General features: G+C 47.4%; 1 protein-coding gene across 2 annotated transcripts in view; it reads left to right on the forward strand.

Moving 5' to 3' along the window:
* Nucleotides 1-24,157, forward strand: part of dip2a (disco-interacting protein 2 homolog A) — a 341,096-nt gene that overhangs the window by 121,682 nt on the left and 195,257 nt on the right. The window contains exon 6 of one of the 2 annotated variants that reach the window (XM_055871968.1): nucleotides 22,894-23,031. The exons of the other annotated variant lie outside the window; for it this stretch is intronic. Coding sequence (XP_055727943.1) covers nucleotides 22,894-23,031 — 138 coding nt within the window. The remainder of the gene's footprint in view (nucleotides 1-22,893; nucleotides 23,032-24,157) is intronic. 2 annotated transcript variants of the gene reach the window in all.

Consider the following 24,157-nt stretch of genomic DNA (forward strand, 5'->3'; position numbering starts at 1 on the left):
GATAGGTAAAACATCTTTACCTAACCACACCCAGATAGGTAAAACATCTTTACCTAACCACACCTAACTACACCCAGATAGGTAAAACATCTTTACCTAACCACACCTAACTACACCCAGATAGGTAAAACATCTTTACCTAACTACACCCAGATAGGTAAAACATCTTTACCTAACCACACCTAACTACACCCAGATAGGTAAAACATCTTTACCTAACCACACCTAACTACACCCAGATAGGTAAAACATCTTTACCTAACCACACCTAACTACACCCAGATAGGTAAAACATCTTTACCTAACCACACCTAACTACACCCAGATAGGTAAAACATCTTTACCTAACCACACCTAACTACACCCAGATAGGTAAAACATCTTTACCTAACCACACCTAACTACACCCAGATAGGTAAAACATCTTTACCTAACCACACCTAACTACACCCAGATAGGTAAAACATCTTTACCTAACCACACCTAACTACACCCAGATAGGTAAAACATCTTTACCTAACCACACCTAACTACACCCAGATAGGTAAAACATCTTTACCTAACCACACCTAACTACACCCAGATAGGTAAAACATCTTTACCTAACCACACCTAACTACACCCAGATAGGTAAAACATCTTTACCTAACCACACCTAACTACACCCAGATAGGTAAAACATCTTTACCTAACTACACCCAGATAGGTAAAACATCTTTACCTAACCACACCTAACTACACCCAGATAGGTAAAACATCTTTACCTAACCACACCTAACTACACCCAGATAGGTAAAACATCTTTACCTAACTACACCCAGATAGGTAAAACATCTTTACCTAACCACACCTAACTACACCCAGATAGGTAAAACATCTTTACCTAACCACACCTAACTACACCCAGATAGGTAAAACATCTTTACCTAACCACACCCAGATAGGTAAAACATCTTTACCTAACCACACCTAACTACACCCAGATAGGTAAAACATCTTTACCTAACCACACCTAACTACACCCAGATAGTTAAAACATCTTTACCTAACTACACCCAGATAGGTAAAACATCTTTACCTAACTACACCCAGATAGGTAAAACATCTTTACCTAACTACACCCAGATAGGTAAAACATCTTTACCTAACCACACCTAACTACACCCAGATAGGTAAAACATCTTTACCTAACCACACCTAACTACACCCAGATAGGTAAAACATCTTTACCTAACTACACCCAGATAGGTAAAACATCTTTACCTAACCACACCTAACTACACCCAGATAGGTAAAACATCTTTACCTAACTACACCCAGATAGGTAAAACATCTTTACCTAACCACACCTAACCACACCCAGATAGGTAAAACATCTTTACCTAACCACACCTAACTACACCCAGATAGTTAAAACATCTTTACCTAACTACACCCAGATAGGTAAAACATCTTTACCTAACCACACCTAACTACACCCAGATAGGTAAAACATCTTTACCTAACCACACCCAGATAGGTAAAACATCTTTACCTAACCACACCTAACTACACCCAGATAGGTAAAACATCTTTACCTAACCACACCTAACTACACCCAGATAGTTAAAACATCTTTACCTAACTACACCCAGATAGGTAAAACATCTTTACCTAACTACACCCAGATAGGTAAAACATCTTTACCTAACTACACCCAGATAGGTAAAACATCTTTACCTAACCACACCTAACTACACCCAGATAGGTAAAACATCTTTACCTAACCACACCTAACTACACCCAGATAGGTAAAACATCTTTACCTAACTACACCCAGATAGGTAAAACATCTTTACCTAACCACACCTAACTACACCCAGATAGGTAAAACATCTTTACCTAACTACACCCAGATAGGTAAAACATCTTTACCTAACCACACCTAACCACACCCAGATAGGTAAAACATCTTTACCTAACCACACCTAACTACACCCAGATAGTTAAAACATCTTTACCTAACTACACCCAGATAGGTAAAACATCTTTACCTAACCACACCTAACCACACCCAGATAGGTAAAACATCTTTACCTAACTACACCTAACCACACCCAGATAGGTAAAACATCTTTACCTAACCACACCTAACTACACCCAGATAGGTAAAACATCTTTACCTAACCACACCCAGATAGGTAAAACATCTTTACCTAACCACACCTAACTACACCCAGATAGTTAAAACATCTTTACCTAACTACACCCAGATAGGTAAAACATCTTTACCTAACCACACCTAACCACACCCAGATAGGTAAAACATCTTTACCTAACCACACCTAACTACACCCAGATAGGTAAAACATCTTTACCTAACCACACCTAACTACACCCAGATAGTTAAAACATCTTTACCTAACTACACCCAGATAGGTAAAACATCTTTACCTAACTACACCCAGATAGGTAAAACATCTTTACCTAACCACACCTAACTACACCCAGATAGGTAAAACATCTTTACCTAACTACACCCAGATAGGTAAAACATCTTTACCTAACCACACCTAACTACACCCAGATAGGTAAAACATCTTTACCTAACCACACCTAACTACACCCAGATAGGTAAAACATCTTTACCTAACCACACCCAGATAGGTAAAACATCTTTACCTAACCACACCTAACTACACCCAGATAGGTAAAACATCTTTACCTAACCACACCCAGATAGGTAAAACATCTTTACCTAACCACACCCAGATAGGTAAAACATCTTTACCTAACCACACCCAGATAGGTAAAACATCTTTACCTAACCACACCTAACTACACCCAGATAGGTAAAACATCTTTACCTAACCACACCCAGATAGGTAAAACATCTTTACCTAACCACACCTAACTACACCCAGATAGGTAAAACATCTTTACCTAACCACACCTAACTACACCCAGATAGTTAAAACATCTTTACCTAACTACACCCAGATAGGTAAAACATCTTTACCTAACTACACCCAGATAGGTAAAACATCTTTACCTAACCACACCTAACCACACCCAGATAGGTAAAACATCTTTACCTAACCACACCTAACTACACCCAGATAGGTAAAACATCTTTACCTAACCACACCTAACTACACCCAGATAGTTAAAACATCTTTACCTAACTACACCCAGATAGGTAAAACATCTTTACCTAACTACACCCAGATAGGTAAAACATATTTACCTAACTACACCCAGATAGGTAAAACATCTTTACCTAACCACACCTAACTACACCCAGATAGGTAAAACATCTTTACCTAACTACACCCAGATAGGTAAAACATCTTTACCTAACTACACCCAGATAGGTAAAACATCTTTACCTAACCACACCCAGATAGGTAAAACATCTTTACCTAACCACACCTAACTACACCCAGATAGTTAAAACATCTTTACCTAACTACACCCAGATAGGTAAAACATCTTTACCTAACCACACCTAACTACACCCAGATAGGTAAAACATCTTTACCTAACTACACCCAGATAGGTAAAACATCTTTACCTAACCACACCTAACTACACCCAGATAGGTAAAACATCTTTACCTAACTACACCCAGATAGGTAAAACATCTTTACCTAACCACACCTAACTACACCCAGATAGGTAAAACATCTTTACCTAACCACACCTAACTACACCCAGATAGGTAAAACATCTTTACCTAACCACACCCAGATAGGTAAAACATCTTTACCTAACCACACCTAACTACACCCAGATAGGTAAAACATCTTTACCTAACTACACCCAGATAGGTAAAACATCTTTACCTAACCACACCTAACTACACCCAGATAGGTAAAACATCTTTACCTAACTACACCTAACTACACCCAGATAGGTAAAACATCTTTACCTAACCACACCCAGATAGGTAAAACATCTTTACCTAACCACACCTAACTACACCCAGATAGGTAAAACATCTTTACCTAACCACACCTAACTACACCCAGATAGGTAAAACATCTTTACCTAACCACACCCAGATAGGTAAAACATCTTTACCTAACCACACCTAACTACACCCAGATAGGTAAAACATCTTTACCTAACTACACCCAGATAGGTAAAACATCTTTACCTAACCACACCCAGATAGGTAAAACATCTTTACCTAACCACACCTAACTACACCCAGATAGGTAAAACATCTTTACCTAACCACACCTAACCACACCCAGATAGGTAAAACATCTTTACCTAACTGCACCCAGATAGGTAAAACATCTTTACCTAACCACACCTAACTACACCCAGATAGGTAAAACATCTTTACCTAACTACACCCAGATAGGTAAAACATCTTTACCTAACCACACCTAACTACACCCAGATAGGTAAAACATCTTTACCTAACCACACCTAACCACACCCAGATAGGTAAAACATCTTTACCTAACCACACCTAACTACACCCAGATAGGTAAAACATCTTTACCTAACCACACCTAACTACACCCAGATAGGTAAAACATCTTTACCTAACCACACCTAACTACACCCAGATACCCCATTCATTCTGATTCGGTCCTTTTATGCTTGTTCACCTCACAGCAAGGCCCTAAAACCCTGAGGACATCCAAATACTGTCGACACAGTGCGTTCAGAAAGTATTCAGACCCTTTGACTTTTTCCACATTTTGTTACGTTACAGCCTTATTCTAAAATCGATTAAATAGTTATCTCCCTCATCAATCTACACGCAATACCCCTCATCAATCTACACGCAATACCCCTCATCAATCTACACGCAATACCGCTCATCAATCTACACGCAATACCCCTCATCAATCTACACGCAATACCCCTCATCAATCTACACGCAATACCCCTCATCAATCTACACACAATACCCCTCATCAATCTACACGCAATACCCCTCATCAATCTACACGCAATACCCCTCATCAATCTACACGCAATACCGCTCATCAATCTACACGCAATACCCCTCATCAATCTACACGCAATACCCCTCATCAATCTACACGCAATACCCCTCATCAATCTACACGCAATACCCCTCATCAATCTACACACAATACCCCTCATCAATCTACACACAATACCCCTCATCAATCTACACACAATACCCCTCATCAATCTACACACAATACCCCTCATCAATCTACACACAATACCCCTCATCAATCTACACACAATACCCCTCATCAATCTACACACAATACCCCTCATCAATCTACACGCAATACCCCTCATCAATCTACACGCAATACCCCTCATCAATCTACACACAATACCCCTCATCAATCTACACACAATACCCCTCATCAATCTACACACAATACCCCTCATCAATCTACACGCAATACCCCTCATCAATCTACACGCAATACCCCTCATCAATCTACACACAATACCCCTCATCAATCTACACGCAATACCCCTCATCAATCTACACGCAATACCCCTCATCAATCTACACGCAATACCCCTCATCAATCTACACGCAATACCCCTCATCAATCTACACGCAATACCCCTCATCAATCTACACGCAATACCCCTCATCAATCTACACGCAATACCCCTCATCAATCTACACGCAATACCCCTCATCAATCTACACGCAATACCCCTCATCAATCTACACGCAATACCCCTCATCAATCTACACGCAATACCCCTCATCAATCTACACGCAATACCCCTCATCAATCTACACGCAATACCCCTCATCAATCTACACACAATATCCCATAATAACAAAGCGAAAACTGGTTTTTAGAACACAAATACCTTATTTACATAAGTATTCAGACCCGTTGCTATGAGACACAAAATTGATCTCAGGTACATCCTGTTTCCATTGATCATCCTTGAGATGTTTCTACAACGAGATTGGAGTCCACCTGTGGTAAATTCAATTGATTGAACATTATTTGGAAAGGCACACACCTGTCTATTTAGGTCCCACAGTTGACAGTGCCAGTCAGAGCAAATACCAAGCCATGAGGTCGAAGGAATTGTCCGTAGAGCTCAGAGACAGGATTGTGTCGAGGCACAGATCTGGGGAAGGGTACCAAAACATTTCTGCAGCATGACTTTCCCTCCTTTACCCTGTGGAATGTCCGTGGTCCTCTCTTCGTTTAGCCAGATGTCAGAATCATACCCGTCCATCTCCTGTTCTGGGCCTGACCCTGCTCTCTGATCCTAGGACATTTCCTCTTCTCTGATTAGTTCGACCTTTCTAAATTAGGATACACACAGTGTCATGACCTAAAGTCCATTAATAGTCACAGTAATCATTCACTAAACAGGATATGAACAAACTACAGTTTAACATGAAACGTGTTACATTTAAAGAGAATCCATCAGTCCCCCCCATTAAACCATAAACACTTGTTATTGTTTAATATCACTAAACAATCATTCAACTGCCGGCTGTAGACCTTCTTCTTCTTTGGTTTTCTCCAGAACTGAGAGTGTGATAGAAACAGACTTAATAGAGAAAATAGAAAATACTAGAAAACACACAAAAAAATCCTATTTTCTACTGATTATCATAAGCATCTATGTAGATAGGTTTATAAACTAAATCTCTGACCACAGCTTGAGGAACCCGACCGACACAATCTCCTGCTACTCCTAAACACTACGCCCACTGATATGCTTTTCTGCTGAGGTCCACAAAAAGTAGGCCTCTAAATGTCCCCATTATGCTTTTCCTCAGTCTTCCATCAAGGGCTACAGGATCACAAGATGTTTTTCAGCCAAGTCCTCCTCCACTGCGTCTACGTCCTAAAGCTACCCTAAAGACGCGCGCTCCTGTGGAAGATCTGCACTATAGATGCGTATCAACAAAACTTTTGCTTTGAATCCTCACAATGCCACCAGAACGGCCCACGCTGCATATTCCAGCATCCGCCTGATTTGATCAATAGTCCTAATACCATGCTGTTCCTACAGCACCTTCCACAACCTTAAGAGTCTCTCTTGTTATTACTCCCAGGGTAACGGCAGTACGTTTTGTTACAGCTTTAACTCTGTTAGTGGCTTTCATCACCGGCTTTACCGTTACATCTATGATTGAGTTTGTTCTTTTTCCCAGTCCTCTCCTAATGTTTTCCTGACCAGCTTATCTATTGCCTCCTTATGTTGTGCTACAGTAGGGACTGGTGGGTAATAATTACCATGACCCACGGCATACCCCCACCCCCCTGTGCTACAGTAGGGACTGGTGGGTAATAATTACCATGACCCCCGGCCTACCCCCACCCCCCTGTGCTACAGTAGGGATTGGTGGGTAATAATTACCATGACCCACGGCATACCCCCACCCCCCTGTGCTACAGTAGGGACTGGTGGGTAATAATTACCATGACCCACGGCATACCCCCACCCCCCTGTGCTACAGTAGGGACTGGTGGGTAATAATTACCATGACCCACGTCATACCCCCACCCCCCTGTGCTACAGTAGGGACTGGTGGGTAATAATTACCATGACCCACGTCCTACCCCCACCCCCCTGTGCTACAGTAGGGACTGGTGGGTAATAATTACCATGACCCACGGCCTACCCCCACCCCCCTGTGCTACAGTAGGGACTGGTGGGTAATAATTACCATGACCCACGTCATACCCCCACCCCCCTGTGCTACAGTAGGGACTGGTGGGTAATAATTACCATGACCCCCGTCATACCCCCACCCCCCTGTGCTACAGTAGGGACTGGTGGGTAATAATTACCATGACCCACGTCATACCCCCACCCCCCTGTGCTACAGTAGGGACTGGTGGGTAATAATTACCATGACCCACGTCATACCCCCACCCCCCTGTGCTACAGTAGGGACTGGTGGGTAATAATTACCATGACCCCCGGCCTACCCCCACCCCCCTGTGCTACAGTAGGGACTGGTGGGTAATAATTACCATGACCCACGGCATACCCCCACCCCCCTGTGCTACAGTAGGGACTGGTGGGTAATAATTACCATGACCCACGTCATACCCCCACCCCCCTGTGCTACAGTAGGGATTGGTGGGTAATAATTACCATGACCCACGGCATACCCCCACCCCCCTGTGCTACAGTAGGGACTGGTGGGTAATAATTACCATGACCCCCGTCCTACCCCCACCCCCCTGTGCTACAGTAGGGACTGGTGGGTAATAATTACCATGACCCACGGCCTACCCCCACCCCCCTGTGCTACAGTAGGGACTGGTGGGTAATAATTACCATGACCCACGTCATACCCCCACCCCCCTGTGCTACTGTAGGGACTGGTGGGTAATAATTACCATGACCCCCGTCCTACCCCCACCCCCCTGTGCTACAGTAGGGACTGGTGGGTAATAATTACCATGACCCACGTCATACCCCCACCCCCCTGTGCTACAGTAGGGACTGGTGGGTAATAATTACCATGACCCCCGTCCTACCCCCACCCCCCTGTGCTACAGTAGGGACTGGTGGGTAATAATTACCATGACCCCCGGCCTACCCCCACCCCCCTGTGCTACAGTAGGGACTGGTGGGTAATAATTACCATGACCCACGGCATACCCCCACCCCCCTGTGCTACAGTAGGGACTGGTGGGTAATAATTACCATGGCCCACGTCATACCCCCACCCCCCTGTGCTACAGTAGGGATTGGTGGGTAATAATTACCATGACCCACGGCATACCCCCACCCCCCTGTGCTACAGTAGGGACTGGTGGGTAATAATTACCATGACCCCCGTCCTACCCCCACCCCCCTGTGCTACAGTAGGGACTGGTGGGTAATAATTACCATGACCCACGGCCTACCCCCACCCCCCTGTGCTACAGTAGGGACTGGTGGGTAATAATTACCATGACCCACGTCATACCCCCACCCCCCTGTGCTACAGTAGGGACTGGTGGGTAATAATTACCATGACCCCCGTCCTACCCCCACCCCCCTGTGCTACAGTAGGGACTGGTGGGTAATAATTACCATGACCCCCGGCCTACCCCCACCCCCCTGTGCTACAGTAGGGACTGGTGGGTAATAATTACCATGACCCACGGCATACCCCCACCCCCCTGTGCTACAGTAGGGACTGGTGGGTAATAATTACCATGACCCACGTCATACCCCCACCCCCCTGTGCTACAGTAGGGATTGGTGGGTAATAATTACCATGACCCACGGCATACCCCCACCCCCCTGTGCTACAGTAGGGACTGGTGGGTAATAATTACCATGACCCCCGTCCTACCCCCACCCCCCTGTGCTACAGTAGGGACTGGTGGGTAATAATTACCATGACCCCCGGCCTACCCCCACCCCCCTGTGCTACAGTAGGGACTGGTGGGTAATAATTACCATGACCCACGGCATACCCCCACCCCCCTGTGCTACAGTAGGGACTGGTGGGTAATAATTACCATGACCCCCGGCCTACCCCCACCCCCCTGTGCTACAGTAGGGACTGGTGGGTAATAATTACCATGACCCCCGGCATACCCCCACCCCCCTGTGCTACTGTAGGGACTGGTGGGTAATAATTACCATGACCCACGGCCTACCCCCACCCCCCTGTGCTACAGTAGGGACTGGTGGGTAATAATTACCATGACCCACGTCATACCCCCACCCCCCTGTGCTACAGTAGGGACTGGTGGGTAATAATTACCATGACCCACGTCATACCCCCACCCCCCTGTGCTACAGTAGGGACTGGTGGGTAATAATTACCATGACCCACGGCCTACCCCCACCCCCCTGTGCTACAGTAGGGACTGGTGGGTAATAATTACCATGACCCACGTCATACCCCCACCCCCCTGTGCTACAGTAGGGACTGGTGGGTAATAATTACCATGACCCACGTCATACCCCCACCCCCCTGTGCTACAGTAGGGACTGGTGGGTAATAATTACCATGACCCACGGCATACCCCCACCCCCCTGTGCTACAGTAGGGACTGGTGGGTAATAATTACCATGACCCACGGCCTACCCCCACCCCCCTGTACTACAGTAGGGACTGGTGGGTAATAATTACCATGACCCACGGCATACCCCCACCCCCCTGTGCTACAGTAGGGACTGGTGGGTAATAATTACCATGACCCACGTCATACCCCCACCCCCCTGTGCTACAGTGGGGACTGGTGGGTAATAATTACCATGACCCACGGCATATCCCCACCCCCCTGTGCTACAGTAGGGACTGGTGGGTAATAATTACCATGACCCACGGCCTACCCCCACCCCCCTGTGAAAACCCTGTGTCTGACAGGTTTTAGGGCCTAACGGTTGTTTTTCCACAATCCCTCTACAAATCCCCGTTAACCGTGTCTTGGTCCCAGTTCTCTGGGAGGTAATTGATTATCTGCCCTTTGATATGGAGGAGAGAGCAGTGGGGTTGAGAGAGTGTCCAGTTCTACATATCTCTGAGTCACATGCTTCCTGATCGTCCCCGGCAACAGATGGGCTGCCACCACTACTGCAAGCGTTTTCTCTGGGAATACAGCTTCCTGTATATACAGCTTCCTGTATATACAGCTTCCTGTATACATGGGTCTGTGACAACCCTCTCCATTGTTGTTCCCTCATCAGTGAAACCTTCTCCATATGTGGCTATTAAAGTCTGAAATAAAATGATTTCAGCGACGGTTATGAAGACCCTCCTAGAGTCCTCCATGTTGAGCGTATCCTCAGTAGTCCTTCCACCCATCCCTGTATAACTACACAGTGGAGTGGTATCATTCTCTGAGTCACATTTACTCCTCTATTTCCTGTCCCTGTAAAGACTATGGCCTTGGTATTTGGGATACCCTGGAGAGGGCTGACATGGGTTACCCCCACATCTGACACCAACACTCCAATGTCCTGTACTTCCTCCACTCTGTCATAAACATTGGTGTATATTTGTCTCATCAACATCTCTGGAGAGGCCTGAAAATAGCTGTCCAGCGACGCTCCCCATCCAACCTGACAGAGCTTCTGCAGAGAAGAATGGGAGAAACTCCCCAAATACAGGTGTGCCAAGCTTGTAGCATCATACCCAAGAAGACTCAAGGCTGTAATCGCTGACAAAGGTGCTTTAACAAAGTACTGAGTAAAGGGTCTGAATACTTATGTAAATGAAACATTTCCGTTTTTAATTTTGTATAAATTAGCAAATATTTCTAAACATTTTTAAAAAATACTCGCCATTATGGGGTATTGTATGTAGATTGATGAGGGAAATATATATACAAAAATAGATTTTAGAATAAGGCTGTAACATAACAAACTGTGGAAAAAGTCAAGGGGTCTGAATACTTTCCGAAGGCCCTGTGGGATAGATGGGATATAACATATTCATTCATTGAAATACTTTTTTTTGAGGAACCACTAATGATTAAGTTATGTGGGTGATTGGTGGATGTCATGGTTACCTGCAGGAAGTTCCCATAATACTGTGCCTAGAGGAGGGCCAAGGTGACCGAGTCCTGTATCTAGAGGAGGGCCAAGGTGACCTAGTCCTGTATCTAGAGGAGGGCCAAGGTGACCTAGTCCTGTATCTAGAGGAGGGCCAAGGTGACCTAGTCCTGTATCTAGAGGAGGGCCAAGGTGACCTAGTCCTGTATTCAGAGGAGGGCCAAGGTGACCTAGTCCTGTATCTAGAGGAGGGCCAAGGTGACCTAGTCCTGTATCTAGAGGAGGGCCAAGGTGACCTAGTCCTGTATTCAGAGGAGGGCCAAGGTGACCTAGTCCTGTATCTAGAGGAGGGCCAAGGTGACCTAGTCCTGTATCTAGAGGAGGGCCAAGGTGACCTAGTCCTGTATCTAGAGGAGGGCCAAGGTGACCTAGTCCTGTATCTAGAGGAGGGCCAAGGTGACCTAGTCCTGTATCTAGAGGAGGGCCAAGGTGACCTAGTCCTGTATCTAGAGGAGGGCCAAGGTGACCTAGTCCTGTATCTAGAGGAGGGCCAAGGTGACCTAGTCCTGTATCTAGAGGAGGGCCAAGGTGACCTAGTCCTGTATCTAGAGGAGGGCCAAGGTGACCTATTCCTGTATCTAGAGGAGGGCCAAGGTGACCTATTCCTGTATCTAGAGGAGGGCCAAGGTGACCTAGTCCTGTATTCAGAGGAGGGCCAAGGTGACCTAGTCCTGTATTCAGAGGAGGGCCAAGGTGACCTAGTCCTGTATTCAGAGGAGGGCCAAGGTGACCTAGTCCTGTATCTAGAGGAGGGCCAAGGTGACCTAGTCCTGTATCTAGAGGAGGGCCAAGGTGACCTAGTCCTGTATCTAGAGGAGGGCCAAGGTGACCTAGTCCTGTATCTAGAGGAGGGCCAAGGTGACCTAGTCCTGTATCTAGAGGAGGGCCAAGGTGACCTAGTCCTGTATCTAGAGGAGGGCCAAGGTGACCTATTCCTGTATCTAGAGGAGGGCCAAGGTGACCTATTCCTGTATCTAGAGGAGGGCCAAGGTGACCTAGTCCTGTATCTAGAGGAGGGCCAAGGTGACCTAGTCCTGTATCTAGAGGAGGGCCAAGGTGACCTAGTCCTGTATCTAGAGGAGGGCCAAGGTGACCTAGTCCTGTATCTAGAGGAGGGCCAAGGTGACCTAGTCCTGTATCTAGAGGAGGGCCAAGGTGACCTAGTCCTGTATCTAGAGGAGGGCCAAGGTGACCTAGTCCTGTATCTAGAGGAGGGCCAAGGTGACCTAGTCCTGTATCTAGAGGAGGGCCAAGGTGACCTAGTCCTGTATCTAGAGGAGGGCCAAGGTGACCTAGTCCTGTATCTAGAGGAGGGCCAAGGTGACCTAGTCCTGTATCTAGAGGAGGGCCAAGGTGACCTAGTCCTGTATCTAGAGGAGGGCCAAGGTGACCTAGTCCTGTATCTAGAGGAGGGCCAAGGTGACCTAGTCCTGTATCTAGAGGAGGGCCAAGGTGACCTAGTCCTGTATCTAGAGGAGGGCCAAGGTGACCTAGTCCTGTATCTAGAGGAGGGCCAAGGTGACCTATTCCTGTATCCAGAGGAGGGCCAAGGTGACCTATTCCTGTATCCAGAGGAGGGCCAAGGTGACCTATTCCTGTATCCAGAGGAGGGCCAAGGTGACCTATTCCTGTATTCAGAGGAGGGCCAAGGTGACCTATTCCTGTATTCAGAGGAGGGCCAAGGTGACCTATTCCTGTATTCAGAGGAGGGCCAAGGTGACCTATTCCTGTATTCAGAGGAGGGCCAAGGTGACCTATTCCTGTATTCAGAGGAGGGCCAAGGTGACCTATTCCTGTATTCAGAGGAGGGCCAAGGTGACCTATTCCTGTATTCAGAGGAGGGCCAAGGTGACCTATTCCTGTATTCAGAGGAGGGCCAAGGTGACCTATTCCTGTATTCAGAGGAGGGCCAAGGTGACCTATTCCTGTATTCAGAGGAGGGCCAAGGTGACCTATTCCTGTATTCAGAGGAGGGCCAAGGTGACCTAGTCCTGTATTCAGAGGAGGGCCAAGGTGACCTAGTCCTGTATTCAGAGGAGGGCCAAGGTGACCTAGTCCTGTATTCAGAGGAGGGCCAAGGTGACCTAGTCCTGTATTCAGAGGAGGGCCAAGGTGACCTAGTCCTGTATTCAGAGGAGGGCCAAGGTGACCTAGTCCTGTATTCAGAGGAGGGCCAAGGTGACCTAGTCCTGTATTCAGAGGAGGGCCAAGGTGACCTAGTCCTGTATTCAGAGGAGGGCCAAGGTGACCTAGTCCTGTATTCAGAGGAGGGCCAAGGTGACCTAGTCCTGTATTCGGAGGAGGGCCAAGGTGACCTAGTCCTGTATTCAGAGGAGGGCCAAGGTGACCTAGTCCTGTATCTAGAGGAGGGCCAAGGTGACCTAGTCCTGTATCTAGAGGAGGGCCAAGGTGACCTAGTCCTGTATTCAGAGGAGGGCCAAGGTGACATAGTCCTGTATTCAGAGGAGGGCCAAGGTGACCTAGTCCTGTATTCAGAGGAGGGCCAAGGTGACCTAGTCCTGTATTCAGAGGAGGGCCAAGGTGACCTAGTCCTGTATTCAGAGGAGGGCCAAGGTGACCTAGTCCTGTATCTAGAGGAGGGCCAAGGTGACCTAGTCCTGTATCTAGAGGAGGGCCAAGGTGACCTAGTCCTGTATCTAGAGGAGGGCCAAGGTGACCTAGTCCTGTATCTAGAGGAGGGCCAAGGTGACCTAGTCCTGTATCTAGAGGAGGGCCAAGGTGACCTAGTCCTGTATCTAGAGGAGGGCCAAGGTGACCTAGTCCTGTATCTAGAGGAGGGCCAAGGTGACCTAGTCCTGTATCTAGAGGAGGGCCAAGGTGACCTAGTCCTGTATCTAGAGGAGGGCCAAGGTGACCTAGTCCTGTATCTAGAGGAGGGCCAAGGTGACCTAGTCCTGTATCTAGAGGAGGGCCAAGGTGACCTAGTCCTGTATCTAGAGGAGGGCCAAGGTGACCTAGTCCTGTATCTAGAGGAGGGCCAAGGTGACCTAGTCCTGTATCTAGAGGAGGGCCAAGGTGACCTAGTCCTGTATCTAGAGGAGGGCCAAGGTGACCTAGTCCTGTATCTAGAGGAGGGCCAAGGTGACCTAGTCCTGTATCTAGAGGAGGGCCAAGGTGACCTAGTCCTGTATCTAGAGGAGGGCCAAGGTGACCTAGTCCTGTATCTAGAGGAGGGCCAAGGTGACCTAGTCCTGTATCTAGAGGAGGGCCAAGGTGACCTAGTCCTGTATCTAGAGGAGGGCCAAGGTGACCTAGTCCTGTATCTAGAGGAGGGCCAAGGTGACCTAGTCCTGTATCTAGAGGAGGGCCAAGGTGACCTAGTCCTGTATCTAGAGGAGGGCCAAGGTGACCTAGTCCTGTATCTAGAGGAGGGCCAAGGTGACCTAGTCCTGTATCTAGAGGAGGGCCAAGGTGACCTAGTCCTGTATCTAGAGGAGAGCCAAGGTGACCTAGTCCTGTATCTAGAGGAGGGCCAAGGTGACCTATTCCTGTATCTAGAGGAGGGCCAAGGTGACCTAGTCCTGTATCTAGAGGAGGGCCAAGGTGACCTAGTCCTGTATCTAGAGGAGTGCCAAGGTGACCTATTCCTGTATCTAGAGGAGGGCCAAGGTGACCTATTCCTGTATCTAGAGGAGGGAAAAGGTGACCTAGTCCTGTATCTAGAGGAGGGCCAAGGTGACCTAGTCCTGTATCTAGAGGAGGGCCAAGGTGACCTAGTCCTGTATCTAGAGGAGGGCCAAGGTGACCTATTCCTGTATCTAGAGTAGAGCCAAGGTGACCTATTCCTGTATTCAGAGGAGGGCCAAGGTGACCTATTCCTGTATTCAGAGGAGGGCCAAGGTGACCTATTCCTGTATCTAGATTAGAGCCAAGGTGACCTATTCCTGTATCTAGAGGAGGGCCAAGGTGACCTATTCCTGTATTCAGAGGAGGACCAAGGTGACCTATTCCTGTATCTAGAGGAGGGCCAAGGTGACCTATTCCTGTATTCAGAGGAGGGCCAAGGTGACCTATTCCTGTATTCAGAGGAGGGCCAAGTTGACCTATTCCTGTATTCAGAGGAGGGCCAAGTTGACCTATTCCTGTATTCAGAGGAGGGCCAAGGTGACCTATTCCTGTATTCAGAGGAGGGCCAAGGTGACCTAGTCCTGTATTCAGAGGAGGGCCAAGGTGACCTAGTCCTGTATCTAGAGGAGGGCCAAGGTGACCTAGTCCTGTATTCAGAGGAGGGCCAAGGTGACCTAGTCCTGTATTCAGAGGAGGGCCAAGGTGACCTAGTCCTGTATTCAGAGGAGGGCCAAGGTGACCTAGTCCTGTATCTAGAGGAGGGCCAAGGTGACCTAGTCCTGTATCTAGAGGAGGGCCAAGGTGACCTAGTCCTGTATCTAGAGGGCCAAGGTGACCTAGTCCTGTATCTAGAGGAGGGCCAAGGTGACCTAGTCCTGTATCTAGAGGAGGGCCAAGGTGACCTAGTCCTGTATCTAGAGGAGGGCCAAGGTGACCTAGTCCTGTATCTAGAGGAGAGCCAAGGTAACCTAGTCCTGTATCTAGAGGAGGGCCAAGGTGACCTATTCCTGTATCTAGAGGAGGGCCAAGGTGACCTAGTCCTGTATCTAGAGGAGGGCCAAGGTGACCTAGTCCTGTATCTAGAGGAGGGCCAAGGTGACCTAGTCCTGTATCTAGAGGAGAGCCAAGGTGACCTAGTCCTGTATCTAGAGGAGGGCCAAGGTGACCTAGTCCTGTATCTAGAGGAGGGCCAAGGTGACCTAGTCCTGTATCTAGAGGAGGGCCAAGGTGACCTAGTCCTGTATCTAGATGAGGGCCAAGGTGACCTAGTCCTGTATCTAGAGGAGGGCCAAGGTGACCTAGTCCTGTATCTAGAGGAGGGCCAAGGTGACCTATTCCTGTATCTAGAGGAGGGCCAAGGTGACCTATTCCTGTATCTAGAGGAGGGCCAAGGTGACCTAGTCCTGTATTCAGAGGAGGGCCAAGGTGACCTATTCCTGTATTCAGAGGAGGGCCAAGGTGACCTATTCCTGTATTCAGAGGAGGGCCAAGGTGACCTATTCCTGTATTCAGAGGAGGGCCAAGGTGACCTATTCCTGTATTCAGAGGAGGGCCAAGGTGACCTATTCCTGTATTCAGAGGAGGGCCAAGGTGACCTATTCCTGTATTCAGAGGAGGGCCAAGGTGACCTATTCCTGTATTCAGAGGAGGGCCAAGGTGACCTATTCCTGTATTCAGAGGAGGGCCAAGGTGACCTATTCTTGTATTCAGAGGAGGGCCAAGGTGACCTATTCCTGTATTCAGAGGAGGGCCAAGGTGACCTATTCCTGTATTCAGAGGAGGGCCAAGGTGACCTATTCCTGTATTCAGAGGAGGGCCAAGGTGACCTATTCCTGTATTCAGAGGAGGGCCAAGGTGACCTATTCCTGTATTCAGAGGAGGGCCAAGGTGACCTATTCCTGTATTCAGAGGAGGGCCAAGGTGACCTATTCCTGTATTCAGAGGAGGGCCAAGGTGACCTATTCCTGTATTCAGAGGAGGGCCAAGGTGACCTATTCCTGTATTCAGAGGAGGGCCAAGGTGACCTATTCCTGTATTCAGAGGAGGGCCAAGGTGACCTATTCCTGTATCTAGAGGAGGGCCAAGGTGACCTATTCCTGTATCTAGAGGAGGGCCAAGGTGACCTAGTCCTGTATCTAGAGGAGGGCCAAGGTGACCTAGTCCTGTATCTAGAGGAGGGCCAAGGTGACCTAGTCCTGTATCTAGAGGAGGGCCAAGGTGACCTAGTCCTGTATCTAGAGGAGGGCCAAGGTGACCTAGTCCTGTATCTAGAGGAGGGCCAAGGTCATTTCTACAGTAGGATGTACGGTCGGCCTGATCATTTCTACAGTAGGATGTACGGTCGGCCTGATCATTTCTACAGTAGGATGTACGGTCGGCCTGATCATTTCTACAGTAGGATGTACGGTCGGCCTGATCATTTCTACAGTAGGATGTACGGTCGGCCTGATGATTTTTAATCTGTACTGTTACTGGGGGTTGCACTATCAGTAGCTAGCTAGCTTGCTTTGGCTAATGTTAGTTACACAGCGAATAGCTAGTCAGCTAGCTAAGGGGATTGTTTGAAGGAAACTCACATCGACTACTATGAGTGACGGTACTCCATTATTTCTGCTTACAGTGTCATCATAACCTGTTATAAAATGACAACAATGCCTTGCTAACTGACTTACTCGTTTCCTGAAAGAAGTTCCTGGGTTTACCGTCATGGTGTGGATCTTTGGTCAGGATATGTCGTTTTAATTTGTTCGTTTTGATAGACTGATTACTAAACACTAATATCAATCAATCAAATGTATTTATAAAGCCCTTCTTACATCAGCTGATATCACAAAGAGCTGTCTAGAAACCCAGCTTAAAACCCCAAACAGCAAGCAATGCAGGTGTAGAAGCGCTGTGTCTAGGAAAAACTCACTAGAAAGGCCAGAACCTAGGAAGAAACCTAGAGAGGAACCAGGCTATGAGGGGTGGCCAGTCCTCTTCTGGCTGTGCCGGGTGGAGATTATAACAGAACATGGCCAAGATGTTCAAATGTTCATAAATGACCAGCAGGGTCAAATAATAATAATCACAGTGGTTGTAGAGGGTGCAACAGGTCAGCACCTCAGGAGTAAATGTCAGTTGGCTTTTCATAGCCGATCATTCAGAGTATCTATACCGCTCCTGCTGTCTCTAGAGAGTTGAAAACAGCAGGTCTGGGTCAGGTAGCACGTCCGGTGAACAGGTCAGGGTTCCATTATCGCAGGCAGAACAGTTGAACACTTCCCTGCACAAAACACATTGTGGGCGCTCCTCGTTAATTCTCAAAGTTTGTATGAAACCAAGAGAGAGAAACTGATCGCTGTATGAGCTCAGTCAGAACTTGTGGCTAGTTTGTGTCCATTTGCTGACAGCTGTGAGTGATGGCGAGTGGGAATGACAAGTCAGTGGCTGACAGGGCATCATCTGCTGGTGAACAGCAGTGCTGCAGCGTGTGGGTCGCGGAGTGATCTTCAATAAAAATGGCTAAAAAATATCTGGTAAACCGCAAAGCACACGGGCATCTCCCACTCGCGCAGCTGCCAAACTGAGCACAGACACAGCTCCTAAGCAGAGCACAGACACAGCTGCAAAGCAGAGCACAGACACAGCTGCTAAGCAGAGCACAGACACAGCTGCTAAGCAGATCACAGACACAGCTGCCAAACTGAGCACAGACACAGCTGCCAAACTGAGCACAGACACAGCTGCTAAGCAGAGCACAGACACAGCTGCTAAGCAGAGCACAGACACAGCTGCTAAGCAGAGCACAGACACAGCTGCCAAACTGAGCACAGACACAGCTGCCAAACTGAGCACAGACACAGCTGCCAAACTGAGCACAGACACAGCTGCCAAACTGAGCACACACACAGCTGCCAAACTGAGCACAGACACAGCTGCCAAACTGAGCACAGACACAGCTGCCAAACTGAGCACACACACAGCTGCCAAACTGAGCACAGACACAGCTGCCAAACTGAGCACAGACACAGCTGCCAAACTGAGCACAGACACAGCTGCCAAACTGAGCACAGACACAGCTGCCAAACTGAGCACAGACACAGCTGCCAAACTGAGCACACACACAGCTGCCAAACTGAGCACAGACACAGCTGCCAAACTGAGCACACACACAGCTGCCAAACTGAGCACAGACACAGCTGCCAAACTGAGCACAGACACAGCTGCCAAACTGAGCACACACACAGCTGCCAAACTGAGCACAGACACAGCTGCCAAACTGAGCACAGACACAGCTGCTAAGCAGAGCACAGACACAGCTGCTAAGCAGAGCACAGACACAGCTGCTAAGCAGAGCACAGACACAGCTGCCAAACTGAGCACAGACACAGCTGCTAAGCAGAGCACAGACACAGCTGCCAAACTGAGCACAGACACAGCTGCTAAGCAGAGCACAGACACAGCTGCTAAGCAGAGCACAGACACAGCTGCTAAGCAGAGCACAGACACAGCTGCTAAGCAGAGCACAGACACAGCTGCTAAGCAGAGCACAGACACAGCTGCTAAGCAGAGCGTGCACTGAACTGAGAGCGCAGTTGCGCTTGGCCAATTCAATTCCACTAATGAATGAAATAATTATACATTTACTCAGACATGTCGTGACCCACCATTAACAGGTCCGCGACCAAAACTTTAAGAAAGGCTCATCTAAGGAAACGCCAAGTAATTTAGTCTCAACTTGTTGAACGGATTCAGCTGAGGTCTAGAACTTAAGGATTGATTTGTACCAATGCACTGCTCTTAGTTTTAGAGATGTTCAGGACCAGTTTATTACTGGCCACCCATTCCAACAGACTGCATAGATGTTCAGGACCAGTTTATTACTGGCCACCCATTCCAACAGACTGCATAGATGTTCAGGACCAGTTTATTACTGGCCACCCATTCCAACAGACTGCAACTCTTTAAGGTTTTCAGTGACTTCATTAGCTGTGGTTGCTGATGCGTATATGGTTGAATCCTCAGCATACATGGACACACATGCTTTGTTTAATGGCAGGTAATTGGTAAAAATAGAAAAGAGTAGAGGGCCTAAAGAGCGTCCCTGCGGTACACCACATTTCACATGTTTAACATTAGAGAAGCTAAAATTGTAGAAAACCCTCTGTTCTATTAGGTATCTCAATCCATTTTTATTTATGAATCCATGATATGGCAGCGGTTGAAGAGCCATAACACATACGTTTTCTCAACAACTGGTTATGGTCAATAATATCAAAGGCTGCACTGAAATCTAACAGTACAGCTCCTACAATCTTATCAATTTCTTTCAACCAATCATCAGTCATTTGTGTCGGTGCAGTACATGTTGAGTGTCCTTCTCTATAAGCATGCTGAAAGTCTGTTCATTTGTTTAGAGAAATAGCATTTTATTTGGTCAAACTACATTTTTCCCCAACAGTTTTCTAAGAGCTGGCAGCAAGCTGATAGGTCTGCTGTTAGAACCAGTAAAGACTGCTTTACCACCCTTGACCTGAGGACAAATACTTTCCTCTAGGCTCAGATTAAATATATGACAGATAGGAGTGACTATAGTCAGCTACCATCCTCAGTAGCTTTCCATCTAAGTTGTCAATGCCAGGAGGTTTGTCATTTATTGATAGATAACAATCATTTGTACACCTCTCCCACACTAACTTTACAAATTTCTAAAGTTGCCCACTTTGCCAATGAGGTAATCCTTAAAATAAATGGCCAGATATGACCATCGAGTTTAGAACACTGGCTTCAGTTAATCCTGTTCCATCGAGTCTAGAACACTGGCTTCAGTTAATCCTGTTCCATCGAGTATAGAACACTGGCTTCAGTTAATCCTGTTCCATCGAGTATAGAACACTGGCGTCAATATAATCCTGTTCCATCAAGTTTAGAACACTGGCTTCAGTTAATCCTGTTCCATCTAGTCTAGAACACTGGCTTCAGTTAATCCTGTTCCATCGAGTTTAGAACACTGGCTTCAGTTAATCCTGTTCCATCTAGTCTAGAACACTGGCTTCAGTTAATCCTGTTCCATCGAGTTTAGAACATTGGCTTCAGTTAATCCTGTTCCATCTAGTCTAGAACACTGGCTTCAGTAATCCTGTTCCATCTAGTCTAGAACACTGGCTTCAGTTAATCCTGTTCCATCGAGTTTAGAACACTGGCTTCAGTTAATCCTGTTCCATCTAGTCTAGAACACTGGCTTCAGTTAATCCTGTTCCATCGAGTTTAGAACACTGGCTTCAGTTAATCCTGTTCCATCTAGTCTAGAACACTGGCTTCAGTTAATCCTGTTCCATCGAGTTTAGAACACTGGCTTCAGTTAATCCTGTTCCATCGAGTTTAGAACACTGGCTTCAGTTAATCCTGTTCCATCGAGTCTAGAACACTGGCTTCAGTTAATCCTGTTCCATCGAGTCTAGAACACTGGCGTCAGTTAATCCTTTTCCATCGAGTTTAGAACACTGGCTTCAGTTAATCCTGTTCCACCGAGTATAGAACACTGGCTTCAGTTAATCCTGTTCCATCTAGTCTAGAACACTGGCTTCAGTTAATCCTGTTCCATCTAGTCTAGAACACTGGCTTCAGTTAATCCTGTTCCATCTAGTCTAGAACACTGGCTTCAGTTAATCCTGTTCCATCTAGTCTAGAACACTGGCTTCAGTTAATCCTGTTCCATCGAGTTTAGAACACTGGCTTCAGTTAATCCTGTTCCATCTAGTATAGAACACTGGCTTCAGTTAATCCTGTTCCACCGAGTATAGAACACTGGCTTCATTTAATCCTGTTCCATCGAGTCTAGAACACTGGCTTCAGGTAATCCTGTTCCATCGAGTCTAGAACACTGGCTTCAGTTAATCCTGTTCCATCGAGTCTAGAACACTGGCTTCAGTTAATCATGTTCCATCGAGTCTAGAACACTGGCTTCAGTTAATCCTGTTCCATCGAGTCTAGAACACTGGCTTCAGTTAATCCTGTTCCATCTAGTCTAGAACACTGGCTTCAGTTAATCCTGTTCCATCTAGTCTAGAACACTGGCGTCAGTTAATCCTGTTCCATCTAGTCTAGAACACTGGCGTCAGTTAATCCTGTTCCATCTAGTCTAGAACACTGGCGTCAGTTAATCCTGTTCCATCTAGTCTAGAACACTGGCGTCAGTTAATCCTGTTCCATCGAGTTTAGAACACTGGCGTCAGTTAATCCTGTTCCATCGAGTTTAGAACACTGGCGTCAGTTAATCCTGTTCCATCGAGTATAGAACACTGGCTTCAGGTAATCCTGTTCCATCGAGTCTAGAACACTGGCTTCAGGTAATCCTGTTCCATCGAGTCTAGAACACTGGCTTCAGTTAATCCTGTTCCATCGAGTCTAGAACACTGGCTTCAGTTAATCCTGTTCCATCTAGTCTAGAACACTGGCTTCAGTTAATCCTGTTCCATCTAGTCTAGAACACTGGCTTCAGTTAATCCTGTTCCATCGAGTCTAGAACACTGGCTTCAGTTAATCCTGTTCCATCTAGTCTAGAACACTGGCTTCAGTTATTGCCGTTCCTCACCATGAAGATGTTAGACGCCATCTATCAACACTCAATAATACCTTTGAGAGAGATGATAGATTTGACTGTGCGGTTCTAAATATTAGGTTCTCAGCAGGTCCTGTCAGGTCTATAGTGTTTAGGAGCGCATTAAGGTGTTGCATGACTGAATGTAATCCCATAATAGGCCTTAGAATTAAATCACTTGAAGGTGTTTGACCCTAACTAGTCCCAGCAGCCTTTGACTTCTGACCTCCACACAGATAACCACTCCGCCCCCCCGGACGTGACTGGCCTATTGGAACACTCGCTGCATGCGGACAGAGACAGACCCCCGGTGGCGTCGGTGAAGGTGGTCCCCAGGGGGTACAACCACTCCAGCGTCATGGAAACCGCCGATGGTGAGTCCCACTGTCAACCCGGGTAGCCATGGCAACATCTCTGTCAATGAGAGCTCAGTAAAAGACCGATCTATCCACTCAGCAGTAACAGCATCCTCTGCTTCACTCTACTCATGTTACATATGACTTCATTCACTAGTGGAGAGAAAGGATTTTCATATGAAACAAGGAATGTACCTGCAGTTGATTTACAATAGTGTGCTGGGATGGGTAAGGGTCAGCTCCTGAGTTGAGATAGAGGTCATTTAGAGGGGTGACAGATGAACGGTGACTGTCCCCGGAGACAGCTGATGGCCTGCTATCTGTCTGACTGATGGGCTGGTTATTTTCTGATTCCACAACGTACGGTTCCTGATTCCACAACACCACAGCAGATCCATACCACCACAGCAGATCCACAGCAGATCCACAGCAGATCCACAGCAGATCCACAGCAGATCCACAGCAGATCCACAGCAGATCCACAGCAGATCCACAGCACCACAGCAGATCCACAGCAGATCCACAGCACCACAGCAGATCCATACCACCACAGCAGATCCATAACACCACAGCAGATCCACACCACCACAGCAGATCCATACCACCACAGCAGATCCATACCACCACAGCAGATCCATAACACCACAGCAGATCCACACCACCACAGCAGATCCACAGCAGATCCATACCACCACAGCAGATCCACAGCAGATCCACAACACCACAGCAGATCCACACCACCACAGCAGATCCACACCACCACAGCAGATCTATACCACCACAGCAGATCCACACCACCACAGCAGATCCACAACACCACAGCAGATCCACACCACCACAGCAGATCCATACCACCACAGCAGATCCACACCACCACAGCAGATCCATACCACCACAGCAGATCCACAGCAGATCCATACCACCACAGCAGATCCACAGCAGATCCACAACACCACAGCAGATCCACACCACCACAGCAGATCCACACCACCACAGCAGATCCACACCACCACAGCAGATCCATACCACCACAGCAGATCCACACCACCACAGCAGATCCACAGCACCACAGCAGATCCACAACACCACAGCAGATCCACAGCACCACAGCAGATCCACAACACCACAGCAGATCCACACCACC

The sequence above is a fragment of the Salvelinus fontinalis genome, chromosome 19, assembly GCF_029448725.1.
Source record: "Salvelinus fontinalis isolate EN_2023a chromosome 19, ASM2944872v1, whole genome shotgun sequence".
In the NCBI taxonomy this organism is placed as follows: domain Eukaryota; kingdom Metazoa; phylum Chordata; class Actinopteri; order Salmoniformes; family Salmonidae; genus Salvelinus; species Salvelinus fontinalis.